At 47.4% G+C, this 15,817-nt stretch overlaps 1 protein-coding gene and 1 long non-coding RNA gene across 4 annotated transcripts; one reads left to right on the top strand and one right to left on the bottom strand.

The window, feature by feature from the left end:
* Positions 1-2,264: 2,264 nt before the first annotated feature.
* LOC115282295 lies at positions 2,265-8,065 on the top strand. The gene is made up of 3 exons (XR_003904576.1): positions 2,265-2,454; positions 5,112-5,321; positions 7,958-8,065. It is a non-coding gene; the product is annotated as an uncharacterized LOC115282295 (long non-coding RNA).
* On the bottom strand, positions 2,444-12,606 carry GSDMA (gasdermin A). Of its 3 annotated transcripts, none has more exons than XM_029928258.1 (11): positions 12,393-12,606; positions 12,037-12,217; positions 8,437-8,602; positions 7,646-7,742; positions 7,076-7,123; positions 6,639-6,662; positions 6,089-6,121; positions 5,321-5,475; positions 4,746-4,860; positions 3,561-3,634; positions 2,444-3,039 (listed from the first exon to the last, which is right to left on the bottom strand). In XM_029928258.1, exons 1-11 carry the CDS (start codon positions 12,604-12,606, stop codon positions 2,797-2,799), a joined length of 1,350 nt encoding a protein of 449 aa, XP_029784118.1. In that variant the 3' UTR covers positions 2,444-2,796. The 3 variants fall into 3 exon arrangements, with proteins under 3 accessions (XP_029784118.1, XP_029784119.1, XP_029784120.1); XM_029928259.1 differs by having other exon boundaries at positions 5,321-5,478; positions 6,101-6,121; XM_029928260.1 differs by lacking the exons at positions 6,089-6,121; positions 6,639-6,662 and adding an exon at positions 6,451-6,462 and having other exon boundaries at positions 5,321-5,508.
* Positions 12,607-15,817: the final 3,211 nt, after the last annotated feature.

Genomic DNA, 15,817 nt, shown 5'->3' with positions numbered 1-15,817 from the left:
TACCTAAAGAGAATCTAAGAATCCCCAGGGGAAGGAAATTGAGCCAGAAACCCTGTCCACTTATTTTCTAAAGGAATCCTCCAGTGATTCTGCAGGAGGAGATAGAGGTTCCAACTTCTTAAAGACACAAACAGAACAAAACAAAACTCCCTCCATAATTTGGAACTTGTATCACTTCTCTAGATGGAAGTCCTTGGTTGTTTTTTTTTTTTTAACAGAGTGACAGAAGTATATTAATAGTTACTTGTTTAAGTTTGCACATAAATCTAGTTTGAAAAAGATATATTAGTCAATAAGTACCTATTTTTCCCAACATTTAAAAACTTACATGAAACCATGAAATGTACTGAAGTTAGATTTCCTGGGCTTCACTAGAACACTGTGTGGTGAAGGAGTATTTGCAAAGAGGAAAGCAGCTACAAAATGAGAAGTTCAGAATTATGGGATAGTCGACTAAAATCTTTCAAATATTTGTGTGACACTCTTTTCCATATTTTGGCCCCTTCCACTTGCCCTTTATTATGTGCTGATTTTCTAGCAAATTAATACAATGAAAAATTACCCCTCAGAGCAAAAACCTGCAATAAAATGTGTAATAGCTTGTGTTTAGTAGCTGGTTTAATAAAACATTATCCAAATAGCAAATCAGTTACTACTGTTGAAAATTTATAGTAAGAAACATTAAAAGCAACAAAAGGCTATCTCTGTTCCAAAGTTAGGCCTATTTAAATAATTTTTAATATAGCCTAACTCAATGTAGGGGTTACATTTAGTAAAATCTTGCTGACCAGACTGTAATTATACAGATGGTCCATTAGGATCTTGTTTGATTCCCTTCCTTGGCTGAATTATATTGGATTCCTGCTCTGTGTTTCTTGTATTGAGGAGAATCATTAAGAAAGGATCCATCATCCAGATGCTCACATAAAGCCCCTGTCTCCACCTCATACCCATGTCCCACCCCCCATAATAAAAACCAGAAGTTACTTGTGGGTAGTCCTGAATTTTAAACCAGGTCAGACCCTACAAAACAATCTAGCTCTGTTGTAAGATCATAGAGGAATATGTTTTAATCATATTCCATATATTCATATGTAGAAAGGCTATTCTTTGTCTCCCTCTTGTCATACTATTGCAGCAAATAGCTACTTGAGCTAAATGGAAAAATATGTCTGCTTTTAGGGGGCATGCCTTGACCAATTTCTCCCTAAGTGTCTCTCTGCCCCCTTGGGCTGCGGGATGGATAACAGAACTTTTGAGTCATCACTGGAATAAACTCATTAAAGCCTCTTCTTCATAACACCATATCTGTAACTCAGGTGGGTGAGAAGCATAGGAAACAGACAAGCTTTGTTGTTCATCCTTATGAAGTTACCCTTCTGGATTGTTAGGGTGTTAGATCATCTCTTTATTAAGTGTACATCGCATGAGAAAAACAACTAAGTCAGCAGATAATTACTCAGGATGTCTTCAAGCAATGTAGTGAGGCATTGGAAAATGCCCCAGAATGGGGGAGGATGGCTTAACACAAAGCGTTTGGCAGTTGATCATGAATTCTTGTTGAATGAGGGAACCAGTTGGGGGAGGGGGTGGCTAAGAAGGGGAGAGTCTTGACTCCTGGGGCCAAAAACCTTAGAGAGATTATTCCACCCATAAAACTACTTTAAAAGAAATTGGTGAGGTTAAAAGCCAGCTTCAGGCAGAGGACGATGGTATGAACCCAGTTGTTATATATAAGATTGTAGTATCTATATTTGCAGGTCCATATCACAAGCCCACATTACTTCCTCCCACAACCACCCTGAACTGAGGGCAAAAGAGAGAAAGGTGAAATAAGATAATATCACAATTTCTTTTTAAAAGTTATGGGTCAGTCTTATTCTTGGGTACTATTTTTTTAATTAAAATTTTTTTTAACATTTATTTATTTTTAAGAGACAGAGAGAGCATGAGTGAGGGAGGGGCAGAGGGAGAGGGAGACACAGAATCTGAAGCAGGCTTCCAGGCTCTGAGCTGTCAGCACAGGGCTCGAACTCATGGACTACAAGATCATGACTGAGCCAAAGTTGATGCTTAACTGACTGAGCCACCCAGGCGTCCCTCTTGGGTACTTTTTTTTTTTTTAACTCATCTGCATTTTCTATGGATTATACTTGTAAGTTGTCCTACTCTTGTTTTTGGGTTTGTACCATGAATAAGCCTGTTCTAGGCTCTCCACCCAAGTCCAGAGGACCCTAAAGCCTCCTCTTTGAAGGCAAGCTGCTTTGATGATCTCACTTTAGAACCTAGAATTCCGCATTCTACACCCTCAGAGTTGTTCTCTGAGCATTTTCCAGCTAGCCTGCAGGCACTATAATAGTATTCATTTATATATGATCTATATGTAGTGTGATAATGTCTATTTTTTTCCTCTAGTGGAAGTTAAGAACAACACCAAAAGACATTTCATCCAAGGTAAAATAATAGTTTCCATTAATGCCAGTAAAACTTGATTTTTGGAAGCATAAGCAGGAGGGATTGGGATAGGAAATGAATAAGTTTTGGTTTTGCTGAAATGGTTCAGTTTTAAAAGTTTGAAAGTTTCTGCTGTTCGAGGCTTTAAGCAGATGGGTTGCAGAACTGCAGGGGTAGGGGGAGAGAGAGAGCTGGATGAATGGAAATTGCTTATCTTAGTTGATCAGCTACGTTTTCTGTCATCTTCAGCCTGGTGGCTCTGAAATACCCTTGGGCGGTAAGGACATAGCACAATGAGGTAGGAAGGCATTGGGGAAGCAGTAAGCAGGTGGAAGGGGCAAGTTAGGAGGCCTTGGTCAGGAGCTGCAGGAGGGAGAGGCCAGCGTAAAGGGCACATAGGCGGGGCAGGGTGTCTGGGTCCCACATGTACTGGGGGCCCGATCTCTGCACTTCGAGGCCACTCAGCCCCACTAGGGCCTCTGTCAGGGTCAGTTCCTCTTCCCCAAGGGAGGAGAGCAGGTCAGGCTGCAGGGGGAAAACCCCCTCTTTATCCTGTAGGAAATTCTGTTCCATTGTGCTCTCCACCTGCAAGGAACCAAAATAGCATGAAAAGAAAGAACTGGAAACCTGTCTTCCTTTCTCTTTACTCATAACCACAAAGAGAGCTACCTTTCTCTTATTATAACTCCTTTCATTACATTATCGTACGTTATATATATCACAAGTCCATGTGGGCCTTTTAACAGTCCTGTACAGTGGGCAATGCTTTTCTTTTTAGCCCTATTGTACAGAGGAGTACAGCCCTATTGTACAGACTCAGAGATATTAAGAGATTTGCCTATGCCACTTGGCTATAAATAAGCAAAACCAGAGTTTTCTGACTTTTCAAGCTGAAAAACCCAGATAATGGCACAGAAATTTACTCTTCTACTTCTGGTTATGAAAGGGAGGGGGGAGAACACGGAGAAAAATGAGCAGTGGGCATGAGCCCCTGTGATGTGACAGAGGCCCTCCAGCCCAGTCTGTCATTAGGTTCAGTTTGCCAATACACTGGTTCTAGCTGACTCCCTCCCAAACTCTCTCTAGCACTTGCTGTTTTTTCTCACCAGCTTTAACTGCACAGGTAGGATCTTTTTCTCCATCGATTTTACCAGCAGCTTCTGCTGGGCTTCACTTAGCTCTAGAAGAAAAAAAAAGGCAGAGACGTAAATGTGTGGTGTGGGTAAGAAGAGGGAACTGCAGACTGGAAATGGGTGCACTTCCCATAACGTCAGCATTAGTTAATCTACATGTTAATCCACAGTTGAATGCTTGCTGCTCTGTGCTAGGCACCTTTGCTGGGTGTGTCACGTAAAAGTCATACCCCTTCACTCAGGGAACTTGCAGTGTAGCGAAGACAAAGCCAAGTGGAGTGACAATACAGGGTGTTAAGGGAGCAATGGAGCAAGAGCCAAAGGGTCTATTTTGGTCTTGGCATTTGAGGGCAGGCTTTTTAAGGGGACAAACATCTCAGCTTACTCCTAAAGGACTAGAGAGCATTCTTCTCAGGGGCAATGTTTCATGCAGAGGGAAGAGAATTCAGGGCAAGATCAGAAGGTGTTACTCTCTGAAATTAGAGCTAACAAATTTCAGGTTGCCTGAGTGGCTCAGTCTATTAAGTGTCTGACTTCAGCTTAGGTCATGATCTCAACAGTTTGTGGGTTGGCGCCCCGCATCAAGTTCTGCACTGACAGTGCAGAGCCAGCTTGGGATTCTCTCTCTCTCTCTCTCTCTCTCTCTCTCTCTCTCTCTCTGCCCCTCCCCCACTTGTGCTTTCTCTCTCTCAAAATAAATGATAAAATCAAATAAAGGTAACAAATTTCGATATAAAAGTGATGAGGTTAGCCATATGTAGAAAATTTAAGTATGTGGCTGGTAAAGCTTGAGTTACTTCCCAACCTCTATTAGCAAGACTAGGCCACCTTCCCAGACTATCCAAGGGGCCTAAGTGATGCCTTAGGAAGGCAAACAACTTTTAAAAAAAAATTTTATTATTTTATTTTATTAAATCAATCTCTATGCCCAACGTGGGGCTTGAACTCACATGCTCAAGAGTTGCATGCTCTACCAACTGAGCCATCAAGGCACCCCATAACAAAATTCCTTAAATGAAGGTATATACTACTTAACTGTGGTATAATTCACTTGCCATTCATTCATTCATTTATTCATTCATATATCTGGGAATTCATTCAGTGATTCATTTCTATCACCAAAAAGGCATATAAATGAAGACCTTGTTCTCCACTTACCTGTTAGGGCTCCAAGGAAATAGAGGATGGCACCCATAGCCTCCTTTGATAGCAAGACATCTTTTGGGAGTGCCTCCAGGGTCACTTCATGTCCTTTGTCTAGAGCCCCTTCAAGCTGTGGGGAAAGGTGGGCAACCTGTAAGAACACAGGGAAGGGGCCAAGCACAGTGCCTGGTACCTAACAGTCCCTGGAGGTGTGTTAACTCATATCCTTGCTTCTTCATCAAGGTACCAAGTCCTAAAAGGTACTGGACTCCTGGAAAGTCTTGGTCCCTGAGTTTTGGACTCTGGAAAGAAAAGATTCCAGTCCTTTTTCTAAGAAAGGGGCCTGCTGGCCTGCTGCCCACCCTCTGTTGTGCCTTGCAGGAATCTGCACTGTTTGTCCTTTCCCAGAGGAACGAGGAGAGCAGCGGTGGCCGGGCAGTCTGGGGGCACCTGGACATTCACTCACTCGAGGAAGACATCTATGTGCTGCTGACTCCCCCGGCCTCTGACCGCCTTCTGTCGTGTCACATCCCCTGGCAGTTGTGACACCCACACACATGTCCACCAGCAATCTTCCTCTGTGACCTCACCGTGAGTTCCAGGTCTTGTAGCTCCTTTTTCTTCCCGAGAAGTTTGCTGAGGGAGGTGAGCAGGGAACTTTGCCCTACTCGGCTCAGCCTTTCCACTTCTTGGATCTCTCTTTGAACTTCTTCTTTTAGTGTCTTGAAGTTCTCATGTTCCTCCCCTACTGGGATAGTAAACATGGTAAACAAACCGTCTGCCATCTGGCAGTCTGTCCATTCAGTCAGCATTCTGCCTGCGGGGCTCCTTCACTCAGTCTCCCTCAAGCCCCTGTGCTCTGCTCCCAGCCTGAGCCTGGCCTCTCTTCTTGACCAAGGAACTGGATTATGAAGTTTCCACTAGCCTTGACTTGAGGAGTTGTGGGGAGGGTCTGGGCAAGGAGGTGGGCCAGGACCCACATTAATATCTAAGGTGGGGGAGTTGATTGTCCCTGGGCTCTTAAGCCCCATTCTGCAGCACTAGACAATTGACTTCCCTTTCTCCAATATTCCAGCTAAAAGTTGGGAAGTAAAGTCTATTTCCCCTTCTTAGTCAACAAAGAATGACTTTGGTGACTGAGTGAAGGCTAGCATGGATGAGTCTATATCCATGGATGTGGGTAGATCAGAGTTAGCTTGGATCTTGGCCTGACCCTCCAGGGGCCTGGCATCCTAAGAATATGTCCTGGAGAGTGGCTTCCTGGGAGTAGCTCTAATTTCCAGGACCTGGGACTCAGCATTTTCCTTTCCCTCCCTCCACCCCACTGCCTCCCCGCCAAAGTCTTGAGAGAAACTTACAAAATTCCTTACCAGCATCAGATGCCAGGGTAACTGAGGGGGGAAACAAAAGACAAGAATGTACTCCACCAAAATAGTAGCCACAGCCAGGGGATGAAACACTGATGGGGATTAGGAAATCTATCCTGTCTCCTGGGATATTCTAGTCATCTTAAGGCTCCACTTTCTCTGTGGGAGGCGGGAATGGGGCAGGAGAGAAGCTAGTGCAATGTGAAAAGGGGCTCCTGGATTGGTTGAGTTGGCATCACTCAATCAGTCCAGGAGTTGGTGACTCAGTGGCTCCCGTCCTGGGTCTGAGTGGCAGAGTTGTAGATGTGCACGGGACAGGTTATAGCTAAGAAGGCCTTCTTGCAGCAGCAGACCACCTGGGTATCCTGCCCCAAGACTTCCCCCTTCCACCGCTCTTTCCTAAGCTATTGGAATTTCTGCCACCTTTCAGGGACAGTTGTTTGCTGAGACCTCCTCTGCCTTGTTCCCCGCCAGTCAGAAAGATTGGAGTTTTAAAAATCTGTGTCAAGAAAGTTGCAGTGAAGTGAGAGGAAACACTTACAGACGAACTTCTCCTCTGGCTTTTCTGAAGACAGAAACAATGCACATGTGTCAGCATGAAATCTATCTGTGCCTTTTTATCTAGAGCCGATGTCAAGGCGGCTTTATCAGTGATCATTATAAAAACACACGAGGTTATGTTAGCTCAACCCCCTTTCCCCCCCCCCCAGTTTGGGAACACACAATGTCTCCAAGTCTCATGTCTGCTTCCAGGGGTGCCTTCCAGTCTCTGTCTTTCTGGTTCTCTGTCTCTCTAGGGCAGTATGCACGTGCTTTTGTCTGTCTTGCCTGAAGTTGAGGATAAATATTTTTGGGGGACTTGGGAAACAAAACCAGGGGCTTCTATTATGTTATATGCTTTTGGAGGGTACAGGATTTTAACAGATGATGTCAGAGTTCGGCAGAAGATACCGGAAACCAGATAGCAATTTCTCTTACCTCCAGGAGGGAAGGTTTGCATGTTATCATTGTAGATATGTGGAATATCTGTAAAGGAGCAAGAGAGGGGAGAACAGGAGGACCCTTAACAGCTGCCCACCTTCCCTTCTCCATTCTCAAGTCTATGGGCTCTGCTAAGGGCGAGGTAGGCCCCTGTCCCCGGATGCCTCACCCAATCCCCTGATCTACCTCTATTGATAGAAGAACTCTTTTCTTCCTCTGTAAGTCCGTTCCCATGACAACACTATTTTCTGCCTTGCATCCTAGTACTGGTGTCTGTGTCTGTTTCCTCTATTGGCCACAGACTTCGAGAGCAGAGGCTGTGCTTGTCCATTCTGCACCCCCTTTCCCCAGCTAACACAGTGTCTAGCACAGAGGAGATGCTCAGAACCTCAGGATTCCTTCACTTCCTCTCCAGAGCAACTCTGCAGCCCTGTCCCCGGCAGCTGGGCCACAATAGAATACACTCCTGCCCTCATCCCCTGACTTGCACAAGACGGGAGCAGGATGCCTTAGTACTAATGCGGGTAATTCTTGTCTTGAGGGGAGAACATGCCAGTGTCTGCTCACCCCACTCATCTTTGCCTTTGACCATCAGCTGTCTCACTCGAAAGGCCAGGATGCAGCCCTTGGGGATGGTTACAGCCTCCTTGTGGTTTATGGATCCCTAGGATCAGACAATGAGGGTTTATCAATCTGCAAGGATTCTGAGACATGGGGGTGGGGGAGGGGTAAGTGAAGGGGCAAGTGAGGAGATAAGAAGTTGAAAACTCCTTACTGGTGTCCCAGATTGTCTTTCCACCAGTCTGGACTCCACGGAATGGGCTTCAAAACCCTTTTGCATCATTCCGCTAACAATCTCTATCTCTCTTCTTGGTTCAGACACATGAAGGAACTGGGCAGACCTGCTCGGTCACCTGCTTGTGCATCTCTGTCCCACCTGAGAGCTTCCACAGGCCCCGGTGCCTTCTTCCTCTTTGCCATGTGTCTCCTGCTCCTCTCCTCCAGGTAGCCTTCCATGACTAATCCTAGTCTCAGCTCCAACTCATCCCTTGAATAACTAGTTTTAGGTATGTAGAGCATTACTTATTTATGTCGCATCTTCCAAGGCTGTGTTCATCTAGCACATGGATCTGCCCACCTAGGGCACCTTTGCCAGAGAGGGGATTTGTGTCTGGCCAACAGGAGCCTGAATCTTGAAAAGCAAGAAGAAGTGGCTCCTTTTTAGTATCCTGGGTGGGCACTGATAGGGCAAAGTTAATGTGTTAACGCAGCTTCTGAGGAGAGGCTAAATGTGAGTGAGTGTGTGTGTGTATGCGTGTATGCGTGCTTGTGTGCATGTGTGCATGTGTGAAACAAACCTGTAGTCCCAACGGGGCAAAGAAGGGGAGGGAGAAGCAGCCCTCCGCCTTGCCGGCTCTCTCCAGAGTGACCTCCTGCACGGTCTCCACCACCTCCATCACCACATACAGGTTCTCCCCTCGGTTTTGCATCTCCTTCAGGAACGGGTGCTCGGCTGACAGCTTCCTGCAGCAGAAGAAGCATTAAGGAATCAGCCAGAATCTCTCCAGGCAGGTGCCATGAGCTTCTCTTTTTTTGGCCATTCCCAGGAGCTAGGCAGGGTGGCGTCCAGGAAAGGGTGAGGACTCTGGAGTAAGACCAAGGCTGAAACCGGTCTCCCGCTTACTCGCAGGGCAGCCACGCTGAGTCTTCCATGTCTCACCTATAAAATGAAGATAATGACCCTTCCCTCCAGGGTTGCTGAGCGGGAAACTGGGAAATCATCTGGCACAGCTTCTGGCCTGGAACACGGCCCCATGGTCGCTGTTTCCCTCTTTTCTCTCTGCCTTGGAATGCCTCCCTCCCCCCCACCCCGTTCTTAGCCCTGTTCATCTCTCCTGGGGTCCTTTGTCCCCATCTCTCATCCTGTCTCTGCTATTAACCCCCGTTGCTCTGACCCCATTGATTGCCTACATAAACTTTGGTCTTTTAACTCCCTCAAATTATGATTCTGTTTCTTTCCTTCACTTTATCGGCAAGTATCTGGGAAGCTAGGCCCATACACACTGTCTTTACTTTTTCCCTGCCCACTCCTAAATTATTTTATAATTTGTACTCTAGTTTTCCTTGACTCAAATCCCAACGACCTCCCACCCACCAGATTCAATGACCTTCCCTAACTTTGCACAACACTGACCCCTGCTGGACAAAGCCTCCCTGCAACTCTGTCTCGGGGCTTCCAGTCCCACTGTGCCACCCTGCTTCTGCTCCCACTCTTCCGGCTTCCAATTCCTATCCGTTCTGTCTGCATCTCCTGTGCTGGTTTCTTTGGTTCCCTAAAATTTTAGATTCTCTAAGATTCTGTTTTCAGTTCTCTGCTGTCTGAACTCTCTCGAACATCTTCCCCTGCCCCCACCACCTCACAGGGATCTTAGCCTTGACTTCTCTCCTGAGCTCTGGGCCCTCATTTCTAACTGCCTTGAAAATTTTCTTTTAGAGGGCGCCTTGGTGGCTCAGTTGGTTAAGCGTCCGACTTTGGCTCAGGTCATGATCTCATGGTTCGTGGGTTTGAGCCACCACATCAGGCTCTGTGCTGACAGCTAGCTCAGATCCTGGAGCTTGTTTTGGAATCTGTGTCTCTCTTTCTCTGACCCTCCCCTGCTCACGCTCTCTCTCTCTCTCTCTCTCTCTCTCTCTCTCAAAAAATAGATAAAACATTAAAAATATTTTCTTTTAGGAGTACTTGGGTGGCTTAGTCGGTTGAGCATCTGACTCTTGGTATAGGCTCAGATCATGATCTAATGGTTTCGTGAGTTCCAGCCCCATGTGGGGATCCTGCTGACAATGCGGAGCCTGCTTGGGATTATCTGTCTTTATTTCTCTCTGCCCCTCCCCCACTCATACTGTCTCTGTCTCTCTCAAAATAAATAAACTAAAAAAGTTTTTTCTTTTAAACTTGACATATAATTGATATGTAACATCTTATTAGTTTTAGATGTACAACATACGCAATGCAGTGTCTTTAACTGTGGTCACTCAGCTAATGTCTTACTGGACCCACAAACTCAAAACTTCTGAAAAGAACTCAGTCTTTCTCTCCAAATACACTTTTAAAGTCAGTTTTCTTGTTTCTGTTAATGTCGTCACTTGAGTCAAATCTTAGAGTTATCTTTTTTAAATTTCATGTGTTTAATTAATTTATTTTAATAATAAGCTGCATATATTTAAGGTATATGACATTTTTTTTAAAGTTTTTTTTTTAGTAATTTCTGCACCCAATATGGGGCTTGAACCCACAACCCCAAGATCAAGAGCCACATGCTCTTCCGACTGAGCCAGTTAGGTGCCCCACAACATGATGGACATATACATAGAGAAATGATTACTACAGTCAAGCTAATTAATGTGTCTATCACCTCATATAGTTACCATTTGTATGTGTGTGTATGTGTGTGTGTGTAGTGAGAACACCAGAAATCTACCTTCTTAGGAAATTACTAGTATATAGTATAGAGTTATGAACTGTTGCCATCAGGGTGTCCATTGGATCTCCATCTTTGACAAAACCTTCTCCCTCACCCTGCAATCAGCTGCCAAGTCCAGTCCAACCCAGAGGTTCCCCAGCTCGGATGGTTCCTCTCTCTTTATTCTGAGTGCTACTCCCAGTTCAGGTCCTCATTTTGAATCTCTGATGGACAGTGGGACAGTGTCTTGCCTAGTGCGTGCTTCCAACTCCTGTCCCTCCTCCTCTGGCTGACACACTTCCTTTCATGTGGACAGATTAATCACGACACCTCAAGGCGTCATCAGGGTCTCCCTGAAGCCTACAGAATAGTTCCGCCTCCTTGACCAGACACCTGGTCCTCCGTGGTCTGGCCTCCCTTCCACCTCCCACGTGCTCCACTCTTACCTTTTCTGTTCCTGCCAAACCAGCTCTCCATGCTCCCTAGAGGTTCTGAGGTTTCTCACCCACGTATCTTTGTAATGTCCTTCTCTCAGACTTGCATGTTCAATTTCTACTCGGTCTTCAAGGCCTAAGGTCATAGGCTGCCTCCTCTGTGAAGCCCTTCTTCATTTCCCTAGCCAGAAGTCCCTCTGGCCTGCCACAAAACTCAGGCAAAGTCCTCCTATGGCACTCATTACTTGTCGCCTTGGATTATAGTCACTGTTGTACATCCCCTCAACCCCCCAACTCCTAGATGGCAAAGTTCTTGGACAAAGATGTTCTATTTCACCCTGGCACCTTGTATGGTATTTTGCCCTCAGTGAGACTATATAAATATTCACTGGGTGACTTTCTAAGCACGCCAGCCCTTCCTTCCTATCTTCACAGTCCTCATCTCCTTCTTTTAACCACTACTTAACTACTTAAAAGTCAGTTCCCTGTCAAGCCAAACATCTGAGGTGCCCAGATCTACCACATTGACGTGGCATCTGCCACACCCCTTGTGCTGCTGGGGCAGCATTCCCGAGGGCAGCCTGGTGTATGGATGGGACTGAGCAGATGGCCTGATTTATGGGAGCAGAACGCTGTGCCCAAGCTTCACTAGGGAGCAGTTAAGACCCTTTCCTTTTTTAGTGTATTTTATAGAGTCATAGTTTAGGAAGGGGCTCCAAAGATTTTTATCGAACCCATCATTTTTCAGGAAAGAAAACCGAGGTTCCTGAGAGGACAAATGACTTTTCCCAGGTCACACAGCAAGTCCACGTGACCATATGCATCCTCATGTGTGTATGATAGTAGGGGGGTGGTACTGGAGGTAGTGGAAGGATGGGGGAGTGGTTAGGGAATGGCCTGGAGGCACCAATGGGCTAGAAGGGTCATTTTCAAGAGCTCTCCTGTGGTGGACACGTAGGTGAAGGTCAGTGTGAAGGCCCTGCCCTTTAGCTCAGGACCCAAAGCACCCTTTCCATGCATCAACCACCCCAGCCTGGTGGCCCTCCAGCCCTGTCACTCTCACCTCTCCTGGTGCAAGGTCTCCAGAGCCTTAGGAGCCACACTGAGTGTCTGGACCTCCAGGGTACTGCTCCTGGATAGCCCTGCAGCCCCTGTCACCTTGACTGTCTTTGGCACGTCCACCTCTCCTTCTACTCGGGCATCCAGCATATTCTTAAAGCTGAAGTTCCCAGAGTCTGTTGGATCTGCAGGAGAGAGAAGATGAAAGGAGCCCGGCTGGGAAATGTCCCTCTTCCCTCACCTTTTGGGAGAACTTTGGGCTACACAACACCAGACCACATCTGGGCAGAGGGAGTGTTGGGCTCATAAGCCAGTGCCTGGCCCCCACCCCTCCATACTCAACCCCGTGTTCAAACTAACCTGAAGGTGAGCTGCCAGGTTCGAGCACATCCAGGAGGGTGTAGTCAGTGCGGACATAGCGGGCACCCCAGAAGAGTGTGCTCTTCCTCTTCCTCAGCACCAGGCAGAAGGGATGGAAACGCTTGAAGTCTATGAGGCTGTCGAGGGGTGTCAGGTCCCCTCTAGGGTTCAGTTGTCTAGTCAGGGCCCGAGTGACATTTTCAAATATGGTCATTTTCTCTGTGGGGGTGGGGGGAGACAGGAGAGTGACAAGTTGGGAGACCAGGACACAGGAAGGCCCCTGCAGAGAGATCACAGGGCTCAGGGTGTATGTGGGGGGACCTTCAAGATGCCTGGATTCTAGGAATGTCAGAGCTGAAAGGAACTAAAGGAGTCTTCTCTTTATGATGAGGAAACACAACCCCGAGAGCTGACACAACTTGCCTAAAGTCACAAGGCTGCTTAGAGAAGCCAGGCCTTCCCTCTGTTTGTCAAGGGCTCTTTGCTCACCTTGTATTCATCTCCTTCACGGACTTGGCTGGAGCATTTCATTAGTGATGCAAGTAAAGTTCCTCTCCTACAGCTGTGCCCAACTCATCTTCCCCAGGGAGCTGTGACAGTGGGGATCCGGGATGCCAGCCAGGAAGGCGGCCACCACTGGTGCCGAGGGCCCGAGGAGGCAGATGCTGTTTACTTGCCCCAGTTGCCCTTTCTTTGGGTGGGGGTCACCTCCCCGTACCCTGTACTTCCCTTGTGCCCACCTCTTGTTTCCTGGGTGTGAGTAGACCCACTTCCCTCCAGATGCCACCCAAGACATCCAGGCCTTTGCCTTTTCTCCCTCTGCTTATAATACACCCCCCCCCCCCAACCTAAAGAATTCCTATTCATCCTTTAAGATTCAATTTGAGTCACTTCTTTGGTGACTCCCTTCTCAGTATCTTCAGGCAGCTGGTGACTCTACCCTGTGTCCCCAAAGCACTTTATACATGCAGTTCCGAAACACCTGCAATGTCATGTTGTTATGATCTGTGCACCTGACTCTCGCCTACTTGACTGTGGCCTCCCAGAGGGCAGGAAATGGGTCTTAGTCATCCCGGTAGCATCAGCACCAAGCGCCGTGCCTGGTGCAGACCTGGAGCTTGGCAAATGTGTGTGGAAAGAATGAATGAAGAAATGAATGAATGTGGCCCTGGGAGGCACATTCTGGGGTAAGAGGGACCTGGAGAATGTTGGGCCTGCACAAGCTGGAGGTTCATAGTCTTAGGTTTCTGTTCTTGAGGTTCAAGTCCAGGTGCTTTGGCTGGGTGGCCAGCTGGCACAGCCAGATTATCCCTGTGGGTGGAAGAGGACACAGCAGCTGGCCTGGAACCGCCTCACAGCCCCCATGGGCATCTCACAGAGTCAGGGAAGCAGGAGGCACATGCACAGGTGCAGGGGACCTGCCTGCCAACTGCATGGGATCCAAGATGCCTTTTTTTACTCCTCACTCCTGGAAGGACCGGGCCAGGTCAGGCCAACCTCCCAGGTTGGGAAGGGATCAGGTGAGTGCTGTCTCCTCCTCACCAGAGAGGTGCTCACAGGACCACCCCTCACTTCTCTCTCTAAAACCAATGAAGACACCTACCCCCTGGGGCTCTAGGAGACTCCTAGCCCTTCTCTTCCCACCCTTGTTCTTATTCACCCCTAGGAACCCCCTTCTCCCCTGCTGTCATCGAGTTCTTACCAGAGAGCAGGTCTAGGTTCTGTCCAGCAGCTGGGGCTCAGTCTGTAGGTTGAGAGAGTGGCTATCCCTCACCAGGACGGGCCACTGCTTTATGCTCTCTGGAGGCAAGGATGTAGGCTTCCAGGGACCCCGCCTGCCCCAGTAACCCCACCCCTCTCCTGCTCTACTTCCAGAACAGCATCAACCTGTTCCACGTGTGCCCTGCCCCGGGGCCCTGGGCCCTGACCTCCTAAGGGCTGAGGGGGTAGGGAGCTGCCAGGCAGGTGCCAGCGTGGGTGAAGGGAGCCAGACCAGAGAGAGGTGGCCACTGAAGGTTGCCTTAATGGGCTGAGAGGAGGGTAAGGAGGGGCAACAAAGAGGCAGTAGGAAGTGTGTGTGCGTGTGTGTGCGTGTGTGTGTGTGTGTGTGAGATGAAGGCAGGCATCTCTGTTCTGTCATCATCATGGTCATTAGGAAGTGTCTAGGATTCATGATAAGGGCTTGTGGGCATGATGAAGGGATAAGAAATCCTGTGTGTCCACAGATTCCAGCAGAAAGAGCAGCTGAAAAATTGTCCTCCATCTTCTGCTTGTCTGTCTGCATATCACTCCCTCCCTCCCTTTGTTTTAGCTGAATATACGTTTCTATGGCACTGCCAGCTGCCTAGGTCTGTGTAGGTCTACGGAGATAGACCAAGTGATTTTCTGCTGTTCCGTGTTCAGCGTGTCTGCTCCTCATGAAATATTGTACCCACACTTAGCACGCACACACATAGGCAGGGGCAGAGCGGAATTAGTGGCAAGGCTAAAGGGCATGTTTGCCTTGGAAGTTGTTCTTAAGTCCATGCCTAGACGGAATTTTAAAAGGGACTTTACACACACGATTAGGTTTCTAGGTGACAAATCAAGACATTTCCAAGCAAGACTCCTTTAGCTTTGGGACATGAGTCTATGCCTGCATGCATATATAACCTGAATACCACTGAGTTTGTCTTCAGGCTCTAACTCCGAGGCTCCCTTCAGTACCACTTATCAATTAGGAAATGCAGCCTTGAAAACCATGAAGAGAAGTTAGATCTCTATTGGAGGTTTTCTTCTTCCCTTTAAAAACATTGTTAAAGTTAATTTATTTTGAGGGAGAGAGAGTATGAGTGTGAGCAAGAGGGGCAGAGAGACAAGGAGAGAAAATCTCAAGCAGGCTCCATATTCTCAGCGCAGAGCTCCACATGGGGCTCGAACTCATGTTCATGACCTGAGCTGAAATCAGGAGTTGAATGCCTAACCAATTGAACCACCCAGGTGCGCAGTCTGGAGGTTTTCTTGAGGGGCTGTTGGCAAATGGGGAGATCAGACCACACCACACTCAGCAAAACTCCCTAAAAACTGAATTATACCTCTGTCTCCAAAGTCTCATTCCATGTGACAAATGCTCCCAAATCTGTGTCGTAAAACAAAACTTTCTGGGTCTCTAGTCCCTGCCCCCTATCTTCTGGCTCACCTTCCTACCTGCCTCTCTTGTGGGGCAGTCTAGCACTTCCTCCTCCAATAGTTCCAACCAAGGGCTTGGAATGTGGGAAGGCTGTCATTAGTCATTCGGTCCCTGTCACATGGGTGCGTGTTCGCAGAAATAGATGTACGTGCTGTATTCTTTCCATCTCTACCTGTTTTCCTGGTTCTTCCTGGATTTCCATCTCTTCCTTTCTGTAGCCATTAATCAGTGCATTGATGTGACTGATGCCACTGCA

The sequence above is a fragment of the Suricata suricatta genome, chromosome 17 (assembly GCF_006229205.1).
Source record: "Suricata suricatta isolate VVHF042 chromosome 17, meerkat_22Aug2017_6uvM2_HiC, whole genome shotgun sequence".
Classification (NCBI taxonomy): Eukaryota; Metazoa; Chordata; class Mammalia; order Carnivora; family Herpestidae; genus Suricata; species Suricata suricatta.
This window is presented reverse-complemented; position numbering and strand designations above follow the sequence as displayed.